This window comes from Octopus bimaculoides, chromosome 13 (assembly GCF_046866305.1).
Source record: "Octopus bimaculoides isolate indiv1 chromosome 13, ASM4686630v1, whole genome shotgun sequence".
NCBI lineage: Eukaryota > Metazoa > Mollusca > Cephalopoda > Octopoda > Octopodidae > Octopus > Octopus bimaculoides.
The window spans coordinates 56957629-56977260 of record NC_142940.1 but is presented as its reverse complement, the minus strand read 5'-3'; the positions used below and the strand labels follow the sequence as shown (position 1 = coordinate 56977260).

At 38.9% G+C, this 19632-nt stretch overlaps 1 protein-coding gene across 5 annotated transcripts; it reads right to left on the bottom strand.

Annotated features, from left to right (window-relative positions):
- Positions 1 to 419: 419 nt before the first annotated feature.
- On the bottom strand, positions 420 to 11531 carry LOC106875999 (nocturnin). 5 transcript variants are annotated; one of them, XM_052972508.2, is made up of 4 exons: positions 10884 to 11531; positions 8502 to 8808; positions 2578 to 2764; positions 420 to 1738 (listed from the first exon to the last, which is right to left on the bottom strand). In XM_052972508.2, exons 3-4 carry the CDS (start codon positions 2753 to 2755, stop codon positions 909 to 911), a joined length of 1008 nt encoding a protein of 335 aa, XP_052828468.1. In that variant the 5' UTR covers positions 2756 to 2764; positions 8502 to 8808; positions 10884 to 11531; the 3' UTR covers positions 420 to 908. The 5 variants fall into 5 exon arrangements, with proteins under 5 accessions (XP_052828468.1, XP_089217990.1, XP_014779847.1 ...); XM_089361864.1 differs by lacking the exons at positions 8502 to 8808; positions 10884 to 11531 and adding exons at positions 6480 to 6628; positions 8300 to 8500; XM_014924361.3 differs by lacking the exon at positions 10884 to 11531 and having other exon boundaries at positions 8502 to 9177.
- Between the last annotated feature and the right edge of the window lie 8101 nt (positions 11532 to 19632).

Sequence of the window (19632 nt, the reverse complement as noted above, 5' to 3'; positions counted from 1 at the left end):
ATCAGATTGGAGCCTGGTGCAGCTTTCTGGTTTGCCAGTCCTCAGTCAAATCGTCCAACCCATGCTAGCATGGAAGGCGGACGTTAAACGATGATGATGATTATGATGATATATATATATATATATATCAAGAAATTTTATCTATAATTATTATTGTGGCATTTACCGTTAAATTAGCAGTTCATACATGTGCATCTATTTGGTTAATCTATATATATCAAATGGCTCCACTAAATCAAAATCGAATTTTACAAAGTATCACACCCCCACGGGTATCAACATCATCAGTTTGATGAATCAAAACTGCCATGGGTTTTAAACAACTACAAACACACAAAATTCTTGTCAAAAAAAAGATAAACATCTGCAATAGAATGATGGGTAATTTTAAGATAAATAATAAAAATAGACAAGCAAAATAGGAGTCAAAATTTAAAATTTATAATTTTCTGAATAATATGATTAGAAATGTACAGTATATATATTTACTTGATAAAAGTGTTTGTGTTAAACTGTACAGGAGAGTTTAGGTGAGTATTTTTTTCATTTTTTTTTTTTTATGTTACTTTGATTTTTTTTTTGTGTGTCAGTGATTTTAATTGTTTAAATTAATTCTGTGTAATTTTGTGTTGTTAAAATTTTGTTTCTTGTAAAATATATGTATATCACATTTGCAGAAATGGGAGTTGGTGAGATTCATAAAAGAAGATGAAAAAGGCAAAATAAAGGAGAGAAAAAAAGAAGGAAGGAGAAAGTGTGGGGGGGGGGGAGTAGGAAAGAAGATGAGGAATAGAAAAGCAAATGAAAACATATTAATGATGAAGATGAGGCAGAAGAGGCAATGAAGAAGGAGAAATGTTAAGGAAGAAGAAGAAAAAGAAGAAGGCAATGACAACTCAATGAAGATGTTAGATTAATTGGAAGTCACAAACTAAAGAAAGATGATCAGATGGGTAGGAATGTGAAGGTAGACGGTTTTGTCCAACGTCTTCATCTTTGGGGAGATCGAGCAGTGAAAGAATTTCTAAAGACTTTTGACTGCACCATATGTAGTCAATAGTCCGACAAATTTCTACTGGTCCTGTTGGAGAATCACGCACTTTCCACGTTGTATATGATGGTTCACTGCCTTCGTCTGACAATTTTGTGTAGGCACTAAACAGTTTAAGATCACTCTTTGAGAAAGATTTGTAGACTTCCTCCATGGGATCTGCATTGAAGTCTCCACAGACAATAACTGGCCATGATTTGGCATTCTTATGGATATAGTCCAAGATGAAATTACCCTCTTCGTAACGTAGTTTCTCAAAGCCATCTTTTGCTTTCAAATGAGTGACAATTACAGAGAATTTGTCTTTGCCGTCTTCAGCACCAGAAATAATCTTCAACAAGCAGTGAATGGCTACTTGGTTCATCAGCTTCCCATCTTCGCTTTTAAGACCAATTTTCTGGAAATCCAACAGTTTTAAGTAATCTTTTCGGTAAAATAAGGCACAACCATCAGGTCCCATAGAGTTGCTTAAATACAGACAAGGAGAATCTGGTTTAGGCTGAAAAATTCCAGAATACCCAACAGATGTCAAATGTGAGGATAAATAGTCAAAGTGATCGACTTCTTCTAAACAGATAACATCTGGATTGTTGTTTAGAATACCTTCTAGGATTCGAAGTTTTCTTGTATCCCAAGAAAGTGCACTCATAGGACACAAGATGAAATTGTCTGTTCCTACTGACAATGCTGAAAGAGAGAAAAATAACTGGATTACAGAATTATGCAACAGTGAAAACAGTTCAATCTTTCTTAGCTATCTGTCCGAGTCTATATGCCTGTCTGTCTATCTGTATATACAATACAGAGTCATTATTAATCCAGGCAAAATACTTTATAAGTTCTCTCTTAGTACACCAGGCTAACAATATTGTTCAGATTACTAAGATGGGGCGAGCTGGCAGAAATGTTAGCATGCCGGGTGAAACGCTTAGCAGTATTTCATCTGTCTTTACGTTCTGAGTTCAAATTCTACCAAGGTCAACTTTGCCTTTTATCCTTTCGGGGTCGATAAATTAAGTAACAGTTGCGTACTAGGGTCAATCTAATTGACTGCCCCCCCTCCCCCAAAATTTCAGGCCTTGCGCGTAGAGGAGAAAAGAATATTCTTTAATTTAGTGAAAATCTACATAATTTACTACAATAAACAAATATATAATGACCATTATTTATGCCTTATCTTGTATATATGTATGTATGTATGTATGTATGTATGTATATACATACATATATATATACACAAGACACCTCCTTATATATGTATATACATATTTCAACATACATACTCATATATACAATCATGGAGGCTTGTTAGATCAGAACCAGAAGAAGATAATAACATAGCTGGAACGCTTTCAATGAAAGGGGTGTTGGGTCAGGTCTTGACCTGGAGCTAAACATCAATAACAACCAGCCTAAAATTATCAAACTATCGGAAAGAAGCTGGCAATGATGTCCTTACAGCCTAGTGAAACAGACGCACAAAAGAGACAGAAGCTAATAGAGAATTTTTATTTGGAGAAATTTACCTTGTGCTAGAACATTCCATTGCAGTAGTCGTATCTTGGGAATATTGGAACTGTTTTGCGCAGTAGTTGCCGGCAACATGGTGAACTCCCTTTTCATGAAATCAGGAAGGCCTTTGTTTTTGCACTCATCTTGGATCTTCTTCAATAGTTCCTGGCAATTATCATGGCTGTCAGGCATGATTAGGACCTGTAGAATGTAACAGGAATAAACAAATATCAACGTCTGTACATACTGTTAGATTTACGGATGGTTGTATTTTGCCAATTAACCCTTTAGCATTTAAATTGGCCACATTTAGCCCATGTTCTACTTGTTTTATCTTCAGACTGACCAGATCCAGCCTCTCACACCTACACTGCCATCTCATTCTGAAAATATCGGCGCAGGAGTGGCTGTGTGGTAAGTAGCTTGCTTACCAACCACATGGTTCCGGGTTCAGTCCCACTGTGTGGCATCTTGGGCAAGTGTCTTCTACTATAGCCTCGGGCCGACCAAGGCCTTGTTAGTGGATTTGGTAGACGGAAACTGAAAGAAGCCCATCATATATATATATATGTATGTATATATATATATATATATATGTGTGTTAGTGTGTCTGTGTTTCCTTTCCCCCCCCCCCATTATCGCTTGACAACCGATGCTGGTGTGTTTGCGTCCCCATAACTTAGCGGTTCGGCAAAAGAGACCGATAGAATAAGTCCTGGGGTCGATTTGCTCGACTCAAGGCGGTGCTCCAGCATGGCCGCAGTCACATGACCGAAACAAATAAAAGAGTAAATAGTATACACACACATGTACACGCACACATGCGAACACTCACTCTCTCACACACACACACACTGGGGCATTGATATATACAAAATACTTTGTGATGGTGTCAAACAACAGGACTGTGGCCACGCTGGAGCACCACCTCGAACAACTTTTATCTTTAGTTGAATGAATCGACCCCAGTGCTCAATTTTTGTTAAGCCTGGTCCTTATTCTATTGGTCTCTTTTGCTGAACTTCTAAGTTATGGGTATGTAAACACATCAACACTGGTTGTCAAGCAGTGGTGGGAGACAAATACACACAGACACACATCACATACCAGACAACAGGCTTCTTTCAGTTTCCGTCAACTGAATCCATTTACAAGGTTTTGCCCAAGGTGCCACGCAGTGGGACTGAATCCGGATCCATGTGGTTGGTAAGCAAGCTACTTAGCACACAGCCAGAGAGCTTTGAGTTTTGTTTAATCAAATAATCTGAAACATTGTATTTATTGTAGTAGGGATAAATGTTCATACACGTACACACATGCGTACACGCATGCGTGCAAACACACTCATTCTCACATACACACTAAGGCATATATATTCAATATACTTTATGATTGTGTCAAATAACAGGACCAGTGTAGTGAATAAAATGTTTATTGTATTGAGTAGAAAAGAGAGACTATTGATTGTAACACTTGCTTTTTTTTTTCTTTTTTTTTTTTTCTTACTGGTATTTACTTATTTATTGCAATATACAAGGAAAATAGTTTAATAAAGGAAAAAGAATAAAAGAATAAGAACAGTATTTAAAATGAAACGAGCAGATGGCATTCATTCAACTGGACAGATATAAAAAACAGTTGCTGGTCATTTTGGAAAATAAAAAAACATTTTCATACTGAATTAAGAAAATAGTTTAATAGTTTAGCTGGAGGAGTGGCTGTGTGGTAAGTAGCTTGCTTACCAGCCACATGGTTCCGGGTTCATTCCCACTGCATGGCATCTTGGGCAAGTGTCTTTTACTATAGCCTCGGGCCGACCAAAGCCTTGTGAGTGGATTTGGTAGACAGAAACTGGAAGAAGCCTGTCGTATATATGTACGTGTATATATATATATATATATATATATATGTGTGTGTCTGTGTCTGTGTTTGTCCCCCCCCCCCCAACATCGCTTGACAACTGATGGTGGTGTGTTTACGTCCCCATAACTTAGCAGTTCGGCAAAAGAGACCGATAGAATAAGTACTAGGCATCCAAAGAATGAGTCCTGGGGTCGATTTGCTCGACTAAAGGCGGTGCTCCAGCATGGCCACAGTCAAATGACTGAAACAAGTAAAAGAGTAAGACTATTTAATATCCTTTCTACTATAGGCACAAGGCCTGAAATTTGTGGTGGTGAGGTGATAGTCGATTACATTGACCGCACCCCACCACCACCACCACCAAGTACTCAACTGGTACTTATTTTATTGACCTCCCAAAGGGTGGAAAGCAAAGTCGACCACGGCGAAATTCGAACTCAGAACATAAAGATAGATATGGCTGTGTGGTAAGAAGTTTGCTTCCCAACCACATGATTCCAGGTTCAGTCCCACTGCGTGGCACCTAGGGCAAGGGTCTTCTGCTATAGCCTTGGGGCGACCAGAACTTTGTGAGTGGATTTGGTAGGCGGAAACCGAAACAAGCCCGTCATATATACGTCCGTTTTCCATGCTGGCATGGGTTGGATGGTTTGACTGAGGTGTGAAGAGCCAGGTGCTGCACCAGGCTTCAATCTGATCTGACTGTTTCTATAGATGGCTGCCCTTCCTAACGCCAACCATTCTGAGAGTGTAGTGGGTGCTTTTTACGTGCCACCGGCACAGGGAGCCAGTCATGCAGCGCTGGCATCGATCACATTCAGGTAATGCTTTTTATGTGCCACCAGCACGGGAGCCAGTCAGAGTGTACTGGCATCGGCCACATTCGGATAGTGCTTTTTACGTGCCACCGGCATGGGAACCAGTCAAGGGACACTAGCATCGTGTGTGTGTGTGTGTCCAATACCATCCCTTGACAACCGGTATTGGTGTGTTTATGTCCCCGTAACTTAGCGGTTCAGCAAAAGTGTATGTATAAATTTTCTTTTTACACAATATTAAAACAACGGCTAAAAATTTTCTGAAGCAGCGCTCCCACTAATCTTACCTACGGGCCGCCACTGATCTTACGATCGTGAACCTAACACCCTAGCCACTAAGCCACGCACCACCGCAACAACTAATATCGCGAAGCCAATGTAGAGTACAAGAATGACGTCTCTAGACCTCGCAATACCCTGAATGAAACTGCCACAGGATCCACCCTACCACCTACTTGTTTTCGGCCTATACCTATAAGACTTTTCCACCCCACTAACCACACAAAACGCAGACAACGTCAAACCAAAATGACATTACGCTCACATCCTTCCACTACTCTACGGGTGGTGAATACTGGGTAAATGAAAATACAGGAGGATAGTTATGGATTCTGGATCGAAGCACACCACGTAACCGGCCATACAAGGTGGTCATGGGGTGTTCTAAAAACAATAGCTAAATCTCCCTTAAATCAAACACTTAAAAAAAAATTTCACATAATCGTATAAATTCCGTGTAGAACACAAATTGGCGATCATTCGATAGTAGTACGCTGGTTGTCAACCACTTGTCAGCTGGTCAACAAAAATGTTCTGAAAATCCCCCCAAAATTTAAAAAAATTACGAGGGGTTATAATAGTGTGCTTAAACCAGAATTCCGCCCAACAAAAGTACTAAAAGTGTTAGACTCCTTGAACATATGAGGGCATAGTTTGCTGTCGTAAGAATCTTCCACTTCTCAGTCGCTTCACGGAAAATGAGTTTCACACTGACACAAACATATGCAACACCCACAAAACTCCACAGACCCGTATCACAGAATACACGAACAACATAATGAGGGTGATGTGCAGACCGGCACATGAAAGCATTGGTTAGTTTTGTACTTTTTACTTTCAGAAGAAGTGTAAAGCAGTTTTAATTTTCTGGGTTTTTTTTTCTTTCTTTTTTTCTTTTAATGCTAAAAATGTAATTACAAATATTCTTTTACATTTATACATTTATATTTCTGTACCTGGTCCATCTTTTGGGTTGAAGTCATCCTGGGACAAAAAGTAGAACGTTTCCGTAGAATTTTTAAATATGTTGTCTTTAATAATTTTGAGGATGAAAATGTCATCGTTCCGTAAGCAAACGTTTAATTTTCCGATTATATTTCTGTATCTGGTCATTTGGAATGAAAGCATTGTGAGAAAACGAAAGAGAAAAATAAACTAAACCTCAGTAATTCTAAAAGCATTAACTTTTTCATATCAGAAAATGAAAGTTAAACAATACGAATGATTTCGGTATTTTACTACGGAACTAAAACCACAATCTTTCCCAATTAGCCAGGACAAACAACCACACACACACACTAAAATTGCTGCAACATTAATAGTTTCAATGGTGCCAAACATTGTACTAGGATGCACACCACAAACAAGTAGAGGAATTGTCATAGTCTGGGTCCCCTACGCCCGGTTTCCATTGTAGTCACAACAGGGATTCAACGAACGAACAGAAATAGACTTGACAATAGAGAGAGTGTAGTATGGTGTCGCAGAGAGTCACACTGCGTCTCATACGATTCCTCAAGGCATGTCGGAGTTAGCACGTGGTCCTCGGTTTGGCAGAGATATGGTATGACTGAGAAGATGGGTCTGTAGGTCTTGCTTCATAGACCGGCCGACTACCTACGTGTATGTAGCACAGGACTGTTCTATAAGAACTGACCCCCGGGTTAAACAAAAAAAAAACAGATTAGAAACAAATGGACATAACAATAGAATAGGGACATGTAAACTGTGACGGACATAATGGAGAGTGAGATAAATAGAAAGGGAGAGACGAACAGAACCGAGAGAAATACTGACAGATAAAAAGTTAGATGGACAAACCGATCGTTTAATAGATCAATCGGTCGAAAGATAGATAGATCGACAAATCAATAGATAGATAGATAGATAGATAGATAGATACAGAGAGAGGGTGGGGAAAGAAATGGACAAACAATAGTGTGGATATCAAAGCTGTTTATGCGCTGGCCAGTCCTGATCAAAGGCAATCCAGTCGTGATCATCCTATATTTGAGTGCAGGAAAATCAGAATATCACTTACGGTGGTGTGTGATATAGATACTATTTGTAATCGGTCGAGAGACGTACAGGCACTCTTGATGGATCGCGAATAGCCAAGACAGGTCCAATGGAACTATCCAAAAAAGTATTATGGTGTCATCATATATATTACGAAACTCATTGAATATATGAATGACTGTTTTCAACGACAAAGTATATAAAACACTTCGCTGTTTCTTATACATATATATATATACATAACTCACCACTTTATAATATAGAATTATGGTTTCAGCGCTTCAATATTTATTTTTGTAGTGACGGGCTCTCTAGTAAATATCATATTTGCTATCCTCTTTAATCGATGATGCAGATAAATAAGCTCCCCAGATGAAATATTGGCGAACAGCGGCCAACATACATGAGAGACAAAGATAGAATGAAGCAGAAATAGCAGCCAAATCTTTCTCAAATTACAGCCTAAGATCTCTTGAAAAGGTAGAAGTATACTAGTTGTTCACAAAAAGACAATACCCTAAAAGAAACATGACCTGGTCACTCTTGTAAGGTCTTTGATGATCATAGGTTTGCTTAGTCAGGGGATGCCCTAGGACTAAACAACAACGGAGGGAACAACATAGATAGATAGATAGACAGATTGGACATTGGAGGGAACAACATTGATAGATAGATAGATAGATAGATAGATAGATAGATAGACAGATTGGACATTAACAGATAGATATGTATATTATATAGAGTGGAAGCCGCTTACTGTGATCAGTTTGGAACGAAGACTTTCGGTATTAACTGCTTAATATTACATTATGCAAATAGAGTTAGGGTCCCACTAATTTTGATAGCAAATAATCGGTTCATAACGTTATCGGTGATAGTAATAAACGGCTTTCGGTGTAAATCAGTGGGATAGATGAAATAGAGCAGGGAGGAAGACGAAAAACAAAAAACAAACAAACCTCAAGGTCGTCGGCGTAGAAGTGGTATCAGCGGTGTCAGCGATGTAGAGGTGAACTGTAACGTCACTGATGGTGGTGGTGGTGGTGCTTGTGGCGGTGATGGTAGTGACGTGGAGGTCAGCTCTGGCGTCCTTAGCAATTGCTGCAGTTTGTATGGTTGAATCAATTCTTCTATTCACAGCTTCAGTTTCGGAAACAACGACGGAGGAAGTGCGTTATTTGTTCACCATCATCATCATCATCATGATCCTCCTCCTTCTCATTATTATTATTATTATAACCAGTCTTTGTTAGTTTCTCTCTCTTCCTGTATAAAAAAAACAAATATTCGACCACTTTATAGTGATTATATCAGTGTCGCCTCTGATCAATCAGCAGATATATATATATATGGAGGAGAAAGAAAGTGAGAGGATGAGATTGTATTAAAAAAACTTTAACACAGATGACTTCGTAGTTTCGGCTAAAACTTCGAAGCCAGTCGACTCTCTCCTTATAAAAGTTAGTTAAATATTCACTCTACTAAAAAGTATGAGGTAATCTTTGAGTTTAATGTTAAATTGCGTTTTATACATGACATGAATATAACTGTTAATGTATGTGCATGCGCGCGTGTGTGTGTGAGAGAGAGTGTGATTGAGAGATACGTATGAATGAATTCAGGTTTCTCCGTTTTACTGTTGTGTCATAGTGTTATATATATATATATATATCTATATAAATTTTCTCGGAAAACGCCGTGTTTATATATGTGTATATATATATATATATATATATATATATATATATATATATATATATATATATATATATATATATATATATATATATATATATATATATATATATATATATATATAAACACGGCGCTTTCCGAGAAAATTTATATAGTATGATTATTGTAAGTTGAAACTGTCCTTTGTGTTTCGAGTTGAGCCTTAAGTTGTGGAGGTCAGGGCTGGACGATCAGGTTCATGCCAGTCACGCTTCTTTGCAAACCAGGAAGGATTTCTGGACAAAGAAGGTGTTAAATGTTGTACTACAGTACAGATAAAGTTCTATTAATAGTTTTTTTAATTTTCATTTACTGAGTAAAATATAATAAAATATATAACTACAGGAGTGTACACCGCACCGATTGAATTCGTTTCTTCATAACTTTCTGAAAAATTTAAAGCTACACTAGTGTGTATGTGTGTGTGTATATACATACATACATACTACCCCCCCCCCCCCCATACACACATATATTCTTGCATTCCCTATTCTTTTACTTGTTTCAGTCATTTGACTGCGGCCATGCTGGAGCACCGCCTTTAGACGAGCAAATCGACCCCAGGACTTATTCTTTGGAAGCCTAGTACTTATTCTATCGGTCTCTTTTGCCGAACGGCTAGGTTACGGGGACGTAAACACACCACCATCGGTTGTCAAGCGATGTTGGTGAGGTGGGACAAGCACACTCACACAAACACACATATATAATTTTTCAGAAAGCTATGAGGAAACAAAGTCGATCGGTGTGGCGTACACTCATATAGTTATATTTTTTTATTATAGTGGTTCCCCTTTAGAAATAGTAGGGGCGGTCCGTCTCGGACGGCACTTTTAAAGGGGCACCACTTTTGGGACCGCTGTAGGCAGTATGTGTTTTTTGTGGGATCATTATATATATATAATGACTTGGGGATGGAAATTTATAGGCCTAATTTATGTATCACGACATACGTTTCTGCATCCTACATGTCCATTTGTGATACATCGTTTATATATATATTGTTTTTATTTTGCCTTATGACCATTGTCTGGAAATCTTTAGTCACTCATCTGTGACCTCTTCAGCGACTCTTTCAGCTCACATGTATCCTCCTGTTCCGTTTAGTCCATTCTTTGGACTATATATATATATATATTAGTTATCTATATATATATACATATTAGTAACATTACGAAACCGGTATGCTTTTGAATCCCTTTAACAATTCACAATAATAACGTTTATTACTTTTATTCCTACCTCAGTTCATTTACTTGTATATATATCTATCGTTACTTTTCATAAAGAACCTTTACTTTTTTTGATTTCCAATGTGCATTTTCGCTTATTTTTCTTCTTACTTTCCCCTTACATTTCCACATGTAGTTTCTATTTTGTTTTTGTAACATATTTCTATTATATATATATATATATATATATATATATATATATATATATATATATATATATATATATATATATATATATATATGTATGTATGTATATATATATATAAAGTTCAGGATTCAAGCGAATCGGGTACTTAAATAGTAAAGCGTCAAGGTCGGGTCAATGAAATCGCTATCATGTACAAGACAACATTAGAAGAACACATAGGTACATACCGAAGTAAAGACGGATTTACATCCCAGTTGTATGCACGATCACAGGCGTTCGACCGAGTATAACCAAGAGTCTCAAGGCTGTATTTTGATATAAACGCTGTACATTGACATTTGATACAGAGAAAACTACTAGAGCGATGGCCACACAACACTAAAAGCTCCTATATGTACATTACGAGCTTTTCACTCGAATTATTCTCTGTGTGTTTGTGTGTGTGTCATCAAGCGGAACTGAAGGCTGCAGGGCGAAAAGGAACCGAAAAAGATTACACTGGATATGAAACAAGATGTTTTAAAAGGAGAAATATATCAGCCACTCTTTTATCAAAACATTAAAGCTTGCAACATCTACTGAAAGAACGATATGTGTCAATTGAGAGAATAATAAGTCAAGTGCTCGGCGTGCACAACAATCGAACGGTCAGTGACGTAGCTAATTTGGGGAGAGACTGGCATCTTTTCAACAATTCATTTGTCTAACTCTTTAGTTCACTTGTGCAATAAAAGTCAAATCTCTCCCTCCCTCCATTTCCTTCTCTCTCTCTCTTTCTCTCTTTCTCCCTCTATCTATCACTCACTCTTTTCTGTTAGTCGCATGGACTTGGAAGAACTTTTTGGAGTCATTACTTTATTTGACTAACCTCCCCCGTGTTATTGAACCGTTTAGTCAATCCCCTGTGATGTGTTGGTGGCTGCTGACATCTGAAAAGCCAAAACAAATCTGACGTCATAACCACTCGACACTGGACGATCCCATGGAGTTCCATTTTTTTTCACGTCACACTTGACATTGTTACTGAAAGATGAAATTAATGAATGCAGAATACAATTACGTATATTTTAACTAATGAAATATTTCGCGAACTATAAGGGAAATGGGTTTAAAATTGTTTGGTATGCGTCACAGCGCCGTTTTTTTTTTAAGTGCTCGCTGCCCCCAATTTTAGAACCTGCTACACCTCTGAGTCCAGCCTATCTATGTCTCGCCCTGGTGCCCTCATAACGAAACGAACTGCGCAGACCCGCTACAATTGGTGACCCCTGCACGATAATCGAACTATGCAATCCAGTACAGGACACATATCGATTGATTATGAAGAATGTGCAGCCAACAGCTACCAGTTGCTATATATCTCTGCAAATCTTTCCTCGCAAACACACGTACCCTTAATGTAGTTCTCAAGGAGATTCGACGTGACACAGAATGTAACAAGGCAGGCCCCTTTGAAATACGAGGACTATTCATTTTTGCCAGCTGAGTGGACCAGAGCAACGTGAAATAAAGTGTCTTGCTCAAGGACACAACGCGTCGCTAGCAAATGGCCAGGTAGACCGCATGCTAAATTATAAAAGTCACTAAGACTGCATGCTAAAATGTAGATGGTCCGGTAGGCCACATGCTAAAGTAGAATCCATAAACTTTTGTATAAAAGTATTTAGGGAAAGTGCACGTATTAGGGTTAGGGTTAGGGTTAAGGTTTAGGGTTGGGCTTAAAGTTAGGGTTCTTGTTAGGTTTTAGACTAGGTTTTGGGTTACAGTTTGGGTTATGGTCAGTGGCAGACTGGGTCTAAAAATATTGGTCGCGTGCTAAAATGTAATAGGCCGGGAAGATCGCATGTTTAAGTGACACCTATAAATTTTTGTATAAAAGTATTTAGGATTAGAGTTAGGGTTTGGGATAGGGTTAGGGGCAGGTTTAGGATTATAGTTAGGGTTAAAGTGCACACTAAAGTATAAATGGCCAGGTAGATCGCATGCTAAAGTGATACATAAACTTTAGTATAAAAATATTTAGGATTAAGGTTAGGGTAGGGATAGCGTCAGTGTTAGGTTTAAGATTAGAGTTAGAGTTAGGCGTAAGGTTAGGGTTAGTGTTAGGTTCAAAATCAGGGGTAGGGTTAAAGGATTGGGATTATGGTTAGGGTTAGAGTTAAACATCACATTAAATTGTAAATAGCTGAGTAGACCGCACGCTAAGGTGGCACCCATAAACTCTAGTAGGAAAGTATTTAATGTAATAATAACTGGAGTCACAGAAAAAGTTGATAAATTGGTTTCTTATCGCCCTATTTCTCAATTTTTCCATACGATCCTATTCCTTATTTTCTTGCAATTCATTTTTAAAATTAAACTTTTCAATACGCACTCACCGTTTGAAACCGTGTTTATTTATTATTTTTTTTTTTCGTTATATTAGTTTCTCCAAAGGGTTTCATCCCCCCCTCTCTCTAATTATCTCCTATACGTTATTTTCTTACACTTTTCATTTCACCCCACTATCTCTCATAGTCTTTCTATCGTTTTATCCTTCAGTTTCTAACATTGTGTGCGTCAGTAGTTGCTATGACGACAGTGACGTAGCCGTGGAGGAATGTCTTAAACACCACAAAGGAGCCAATTGTATGCTAAAGAAGTCCGACTTCCCTCTTACTTTCTTTTTTTTACACGCCAAGTCGCCGGTCTCTGTCATCAAAATATTACATATGCGTTGTAGCGTTATGCATTTATATATTTCTTTTTTTACTTGTTTCAGTCATTTGACTGCGGCCATGCTGGAGCACCGCCTTTAGTCGAGCATATCGACCCCGGGACTTATTCTTTGTAAGCCTAGTACTTATTCTTTCGGTCCCTTTTTGCCGAACCGCTAAGTTACGGAGACATAAACACACCAGCATCGGTTGTCAAGCAATGCTAGTGGGACAAACACAGACACAGACACAAACACAGACACACACACACACATATATATATATGTAGTGAAACTACCTCCCGCCATTAGATACAAACTACTATCGCCATTACATACAATCTTCTCATTTAAATATAAATAAATGCGAGCGTAGTAGAGAACCCATTCCTTGTCATCACGTGACTGATTATTATTCGAATCGGCAACTTCTTCGAACCTTGCCCGCCAGAACGCAAACTGACCAATCACGGCCCCTAATAAGGTCACGTGATAGAGTAAAATTCTGAAGGCATTTGGAGCCCTCTTAACGCTATATATAGATCAACTCATACCCCACAAATTGGTCTCGGTCCAGTTTCTCTCAGAGACTGTTCCGTGTACCACACGACAGCAGCAGCAGTTCCAGCGACCACTTCAACGGCTTCGTCCAGCCAACGATGACCACCGCCGTCGCCACATCAGCAACAAGAGTCTACGACTACTATCCAGCATCATTGTCATGACCAACACGATTCTACGATTACTACTACCGAGCATCAATCTCCACCAGCGTCAACACGACTTACTATGTACACCACACCAAACTACCGCGGCACATCTCTCTCTTCGATTCTGTTAGGTGACTCAGCTTCACCACGATAAATAAACAGACAAGAGTTCTTAAACAGACAAGAAATTCTCAGCCAGCGACGAACATCTGTATAACAAGAATCACGGCCCGGCATCGATGCCACGACATCACAACTAGTGATCAGCTCTGCCAAACTCAGCCAACTCACTTCACATACAGATTCATATTATTGTGTACCCAAGAACTGGTATAATTGCTCACGTGTTATTGACTCTTTCTATCTGCTGTAATAATACACATACACATACATACTTTTCTTTGTACGACGGCCTGTCTTTGATTATGTTCTTATATGTCGCATTCACACTCACACACAGACATACATCTTTAACGCTACAATAAATATCTCTGTTATTCATCTAATACGGTTGTGGTCTTCCATTACTGGTCATCTATGTTATCGTCGCATAACATATCATATATATCATCTCTGATATATTATTTTGTGTTCGACCGTGTGACGCGTTTAAATAAAGGGAGTCCTCTGTTTTTCCATTCGTCACCATTTCTCCTTTTATGAGTTCGCACGGTCGTCCCTTACATATATATATATATATATATATATATATATATATATATATATATATATATATATATATATATATATATATATATATATATATATATATATATATTTAGTAGAAAGTGGGTTATACATCTTTAGATTGTATACCTGACTTCCTACTATAAAATTAAAGAATATAACGGAACGCTGAACTCCAGACTATCAACTTAAACAACACTTTATTTAGGTGGTAAATATGTACATCATTAGTTCTTGTTGTTACAGCTTCTGTGTGTATGAGCATAGTTGTTGGGACGTTGTTCTGTAGTTGTGAGCGAGCTGTCTTGTGTAAGTCCGAAAGATGTAGAGACAGCACACGTCCATGCTCATGGTCGGCCGACCGTAAAAGAGAAAGATTAAAGCGAGAAAGTTTGGTTGTTTAATACTACACATGCGCACGGCGTTACTACAGAGCTCCCTCGCCAGTGCGGAAACGCACGATAAATGAAATCTGTTAGAACGCCTGAGGCAGGATGGCCACTGAAAAACCACCCACAAGATGTGGTACAAACACACACAAAGAAAATTCAAAGAAATGAAATGTACACTTGTGAAATACATGCATGCAACGTATAAATGAAATGACAATGACAAAACAACCGTGATGACAACTGTCCAGGAAACTGGAATCACGCGATGTAAAAGTCTGTGTGTTTGTTTTCCCTGAAAGGAAAGAAAATGTATGAGTGCACAAGTGTGTGTGTGAGAAAAAACACAGAACATGCAATGTATACATGAAATGACAAAACAACCGTGATGACAACTGTCCAGGAAACTGGAATCACGCGATGTAAAAGTCTGAGTGTTTGTTTTCCCTGAAAGGAAAGAAAATGTATGAGTGCACAAGTGTGTGTGTGAGAAAAAACACAGAACAAGTGAAAGTGTCTGTAGTATAGACTGCGAAAAATCCCAAAACACCGAGATAGAGTACATTGATGAAGACGTCGGCGCAGGAACTGCTATAGCTGTGTTCTGTATGTGTGGTGGTAATGATCTGTTGAAACTTGGCGACGTCGGGGGGAATGCTTGTAGTTGGTAGTAGTAATTGTTGTCGTCACGGTGGTAATCTTGGTTGGCGCACGACGCTGGTGGCGAAAAGGCTGTTTGGTGATGAGTATTTGAAGAGGTACGCTTTTACAGAACGATCGACAGACAAATCTCTGTACGACCATTAGCGAAAACCTCGAAGAAAAATTTTCTTAACCCAAGATGAAAAAACGACCGTGCGAAATGAATAACAAGAGTTATTGTGTAGCATAAAAGATGTATGTGTAATGTGAGAGTGTGAATGCGACATATAAGAACATAAAAAGCAGGCCGTAATTCCTGTCTGTTTTTCGTGAGTGGAAAAATCCACTCTAACAGAGACGAGAATAAAAACCGCGCTTGTTGAGTCGTGTTGACTATGGTTGGAGATGTTGGTAATGTGTAGTACTGTCTCCATGGCCATATTTGTTCTTTAGTCGAGTACACCAGTTATAAGTTGGTAGTCCAGAGTCCATGCTGCGTTTTTTCTTCGTCGGGGGTCACCACTTTAGTCCGTAAGTGGGTTATTGCAGCTCAGCGGGCTGCGTGATCGAATCACCTCGGGGTCACCACTTTAGTAGAAAGTGGGTTATACATCTTTAGATTGTATACCTGACTTCCTACTATAAAATTAAAGAATATAACGGAACGCTGAACTCCAGACTATCAACTTAAACAACACTTTATTTAGGTGGTAAATATGTACATCATTAGTTCTTGTTGTTACAGCTTCTGTGTGTATGAGCATAGTTGTTGGGACGTTGTTCTGTAGTTGTGAGCGAGCTGTCTTGTGTAAGTCCGAAAGATGTAGAGACAGCTTTAGCACACGTCCATGCTCATGGTCGACCGACCGTAAAAGAGAAAGATTAAAGCGGGAAAGTTTGGTTGTTTAATTCTACGCATGTGTAAGACTACGCATGCGCACGGCGTTACTACATATATATATACATATATACGACGGGCTTCTTTCAGTTTCCGTCTACCAAATCCACTCACAAGGCTTTGGTCGACCCGAGGCTATAGTAGAAGACACTTGCCCAAGATGCCACGCAGTGGGACTGAACTCGGAACCATGTGGTTGGTAAGCAAGCTACTTACCACACAGCCACTCCTGTAACATTTTCTACCAAACCTGGTTCGATTACAATAAAAATTGTATGAATTAAAATCAGCATGACACCCATTTTGCTCTTTCCAACCAGACTATCCGATGTTGTTACAATGCGCTTTCTCAACTTGTAAATTTAGAATGATGCTACCTCACTGGCTACCAGGGTGGGGTTTGCAGAGGAAAGGAAAAGAAAGAAGAAAAATGTTTGAGAGGGAGGAGGAGGTAAAGGAGGTGTGGTTTTTGTATCAGTGTGGTCAAACTTGCTTGATTCAATATGTTTTTTTTTTTCCTTTTTAGTAACTTTTTGGGTGGGGAAAGGAAGGAATTTTTTTTATATTCAAGTGGTCGAGGTTTTTAATAGGAAGACCACCTGTTGTTTTTGATTTTCTCCAGTAAGAATGATAACCACATTTCAAGGTCTTGCTTTTTTAAAATTTTTTCTTTTTACTAATGCAAGGTGGGGTGGAGAATGGTTGTATGGATGTGGTCAAAGTTTTTTTATTGAAATTCCAGATGTTGTTTTTGATCTAGCCATTTGATCATAGCCATATATAGCTATGTTTTTGAAAGAGCCATATATGGCTATGTTTTTGAAATTGTCTTTCGGAAGTTTGGGTCGTTTCTTGAGCATTTATAGAAGGGAAAGATCTTGAATTTTCCTTCTCCACATATTTCCAAATGTTTGCTCAGTGGAATTTTCCGTAGTTCCTCTTGTCATATTTGCTGCCTGTGGATTCTTGCGCGTTTCGTCAATATAATTCTCCTTACATTTGGGGCAAGTAATGCAGTAATATGAGGTTTTGTGTCTTGCAGTTCATATTTTCATTTACGTTAAACGAGAATCCACTCTTGAATTTTATGTGGGTGTCCCTGTCTATATTTTTGAAGTTATCGTTGTTGTAGATTATTCCACATCTGCTGTCTCCACATTCTTTTACGGAGAATTCTGTTTCATTCTCTGATGTGAATTTTGCCTTTGAGAGTTGTTTTTTAAGGGTTTTTTCCTGACATTTACTATTTTTTAGGTATCTTTTATCTATCAGGTTTCCCATTTTGGGGCTCTATAAGAGTATTAGTAGGTTTGATTGCATACATTCACATACAGCTGATCATGTTCAAAATGTGTCAACAACCTTCGAACGATGTCACCGAAATTCCTCTCGAAACACACCCTGCCGTCTTAAAACTGAATGGACACATTGGGTAGATTATATGAATGTAAAAACAGGTTGTTGGTGGCAGAAACGCTTTGATCATAAGATCTTCACGAGAATCAGTCATCGAACAGGGGTTCTCTTAACAAATATCATCCCCACTCCGCTATACATACATACATTCTGGCACTCCGTCGGTTGCGACGACGAGTGTTCCAGTTGATCCGGTCAACGGAACAGCCTGCTCGTGAAATTAAAGTGCAAGTGGTTGAGCACTCCACAGACACGTGTACCCTTAACGTAGTTCTCGGAGAGATTCAGCGTGATACAGGGCTGGCCCCTCAACATACACGTACTACTTATTTTTGCCAGTAGAGTGGACTGGAGCAACATGAAATAAAGTGTCTTGCTCCTGGACACAACGTGTCACCGGGATTCGAAGTGATGACCTTACGATCGCGAGCCGAATACCTTAACCACTCGACCATACATGCATAAATATTAACATAAAATCAGGAGATACGAGGGGTGAATATGTATTCATTTAATCACGTCTTCCAAGAAGCTCTTTTCAAACCATGTGGTCTTTGGTTCAGTCTCACTTCGCGGTACCTTAGGAAAGTGTTTTCTACTACAGCCCTGGGCCTACCGCGCGCGCGCGTGTGCGTGTGTGTGTTCATATACTCCCCAATGAATAATTTTATCGCTTAGACTTTCTGGATTTTCAATTACAGGGGCGCACTGAAGAAATGTCGGGTGATAATGGGGTGATCAAAAGGGGTGATGGATGTTAAAAAAAACCCAAATAATGGGTTTATTAGGTTAAGTCCATATATGAAATATAGTCGTTTTGAATTTGCTGTAGAAAATGGTCAATGTTTATGGTGGTGAGCGAGGAAGGGGCGTTAGGAATTTGGCCTGGGTGCCAAAATTTATAATCGGCAGAATCGTTAGCATGCCAGGCAAAATGCTGAGCGGTATTTCACCCGGTGTTACGTTGTTACGTTCTGAGTTCAAATTCCACCGAGGTCGACTTTGCTTTCCATCCTTTCAGGTTCAATGAAACAAATACCAGGATCAATGTATTTGACTGTACACCACCACCCAACAAAATTTCAGACCTTGTGCCTATAATAGAAAGGAATATTAGTAATAAAGTTACACTCTGTCAATAAAGTTTTAAAAAATAAGGTTAAAAATGTTTGAAAATAAGGTTATAATGGTATAAAAGCAAGGTTAAAAATCAAGCAATTTTTAAGGTTGAAAAACATTGCTCAACTAATAACATTTTCTTATAACAATTAATGAGATAAAGTGGCGGCGCAATGGCCCAGTGGTTAGGGCAGCGGACTCCCGGTCATAGGATCGCGATTTCGATTCCCGGGCGTTGTGAGTGTTTATTGAGCGAAAACACCTAAAGCTCCACGGGGCTCCGGCAGGGGGTGGTGGCGAACCCTGCTGTACTCTTCCACCACAATTTTCTCTTACTTCCTGTTTCTGTTGTACTTTGTAATTCAAAGGGTCAGCCTTGTCACACTCTGTGTCACGCTGAATATCCCCGAGAACTACGTT

What these genes read in the sequence shown, in the direction of transcription:
- LOC106875999 (XM_089361864.1), bottom strand. Translation starts at nt 6,584, where the DNA reads ATGACATTTTCATCCTCAAAATTATTAAAGACAACATATTTAAAAATT. An exon ending in CAACCCAAAAGATGGACCAG is followed by an intron (nt 2,765 to 6,479) that starts GTACAGAAATAT and finishes TACATTCTACAG; the next exon opens with GTCCTAATCATGCCTGACAG. An exon ending in ATGGAATGTTCTAGCACAAG is followed by an intron (nt 1,739 to 2,577) that starts GTAAATTTCTCC and finishes TCTCTCTTTCAG; the next exon opens with CATTGTCAGTAGGAACAGAC.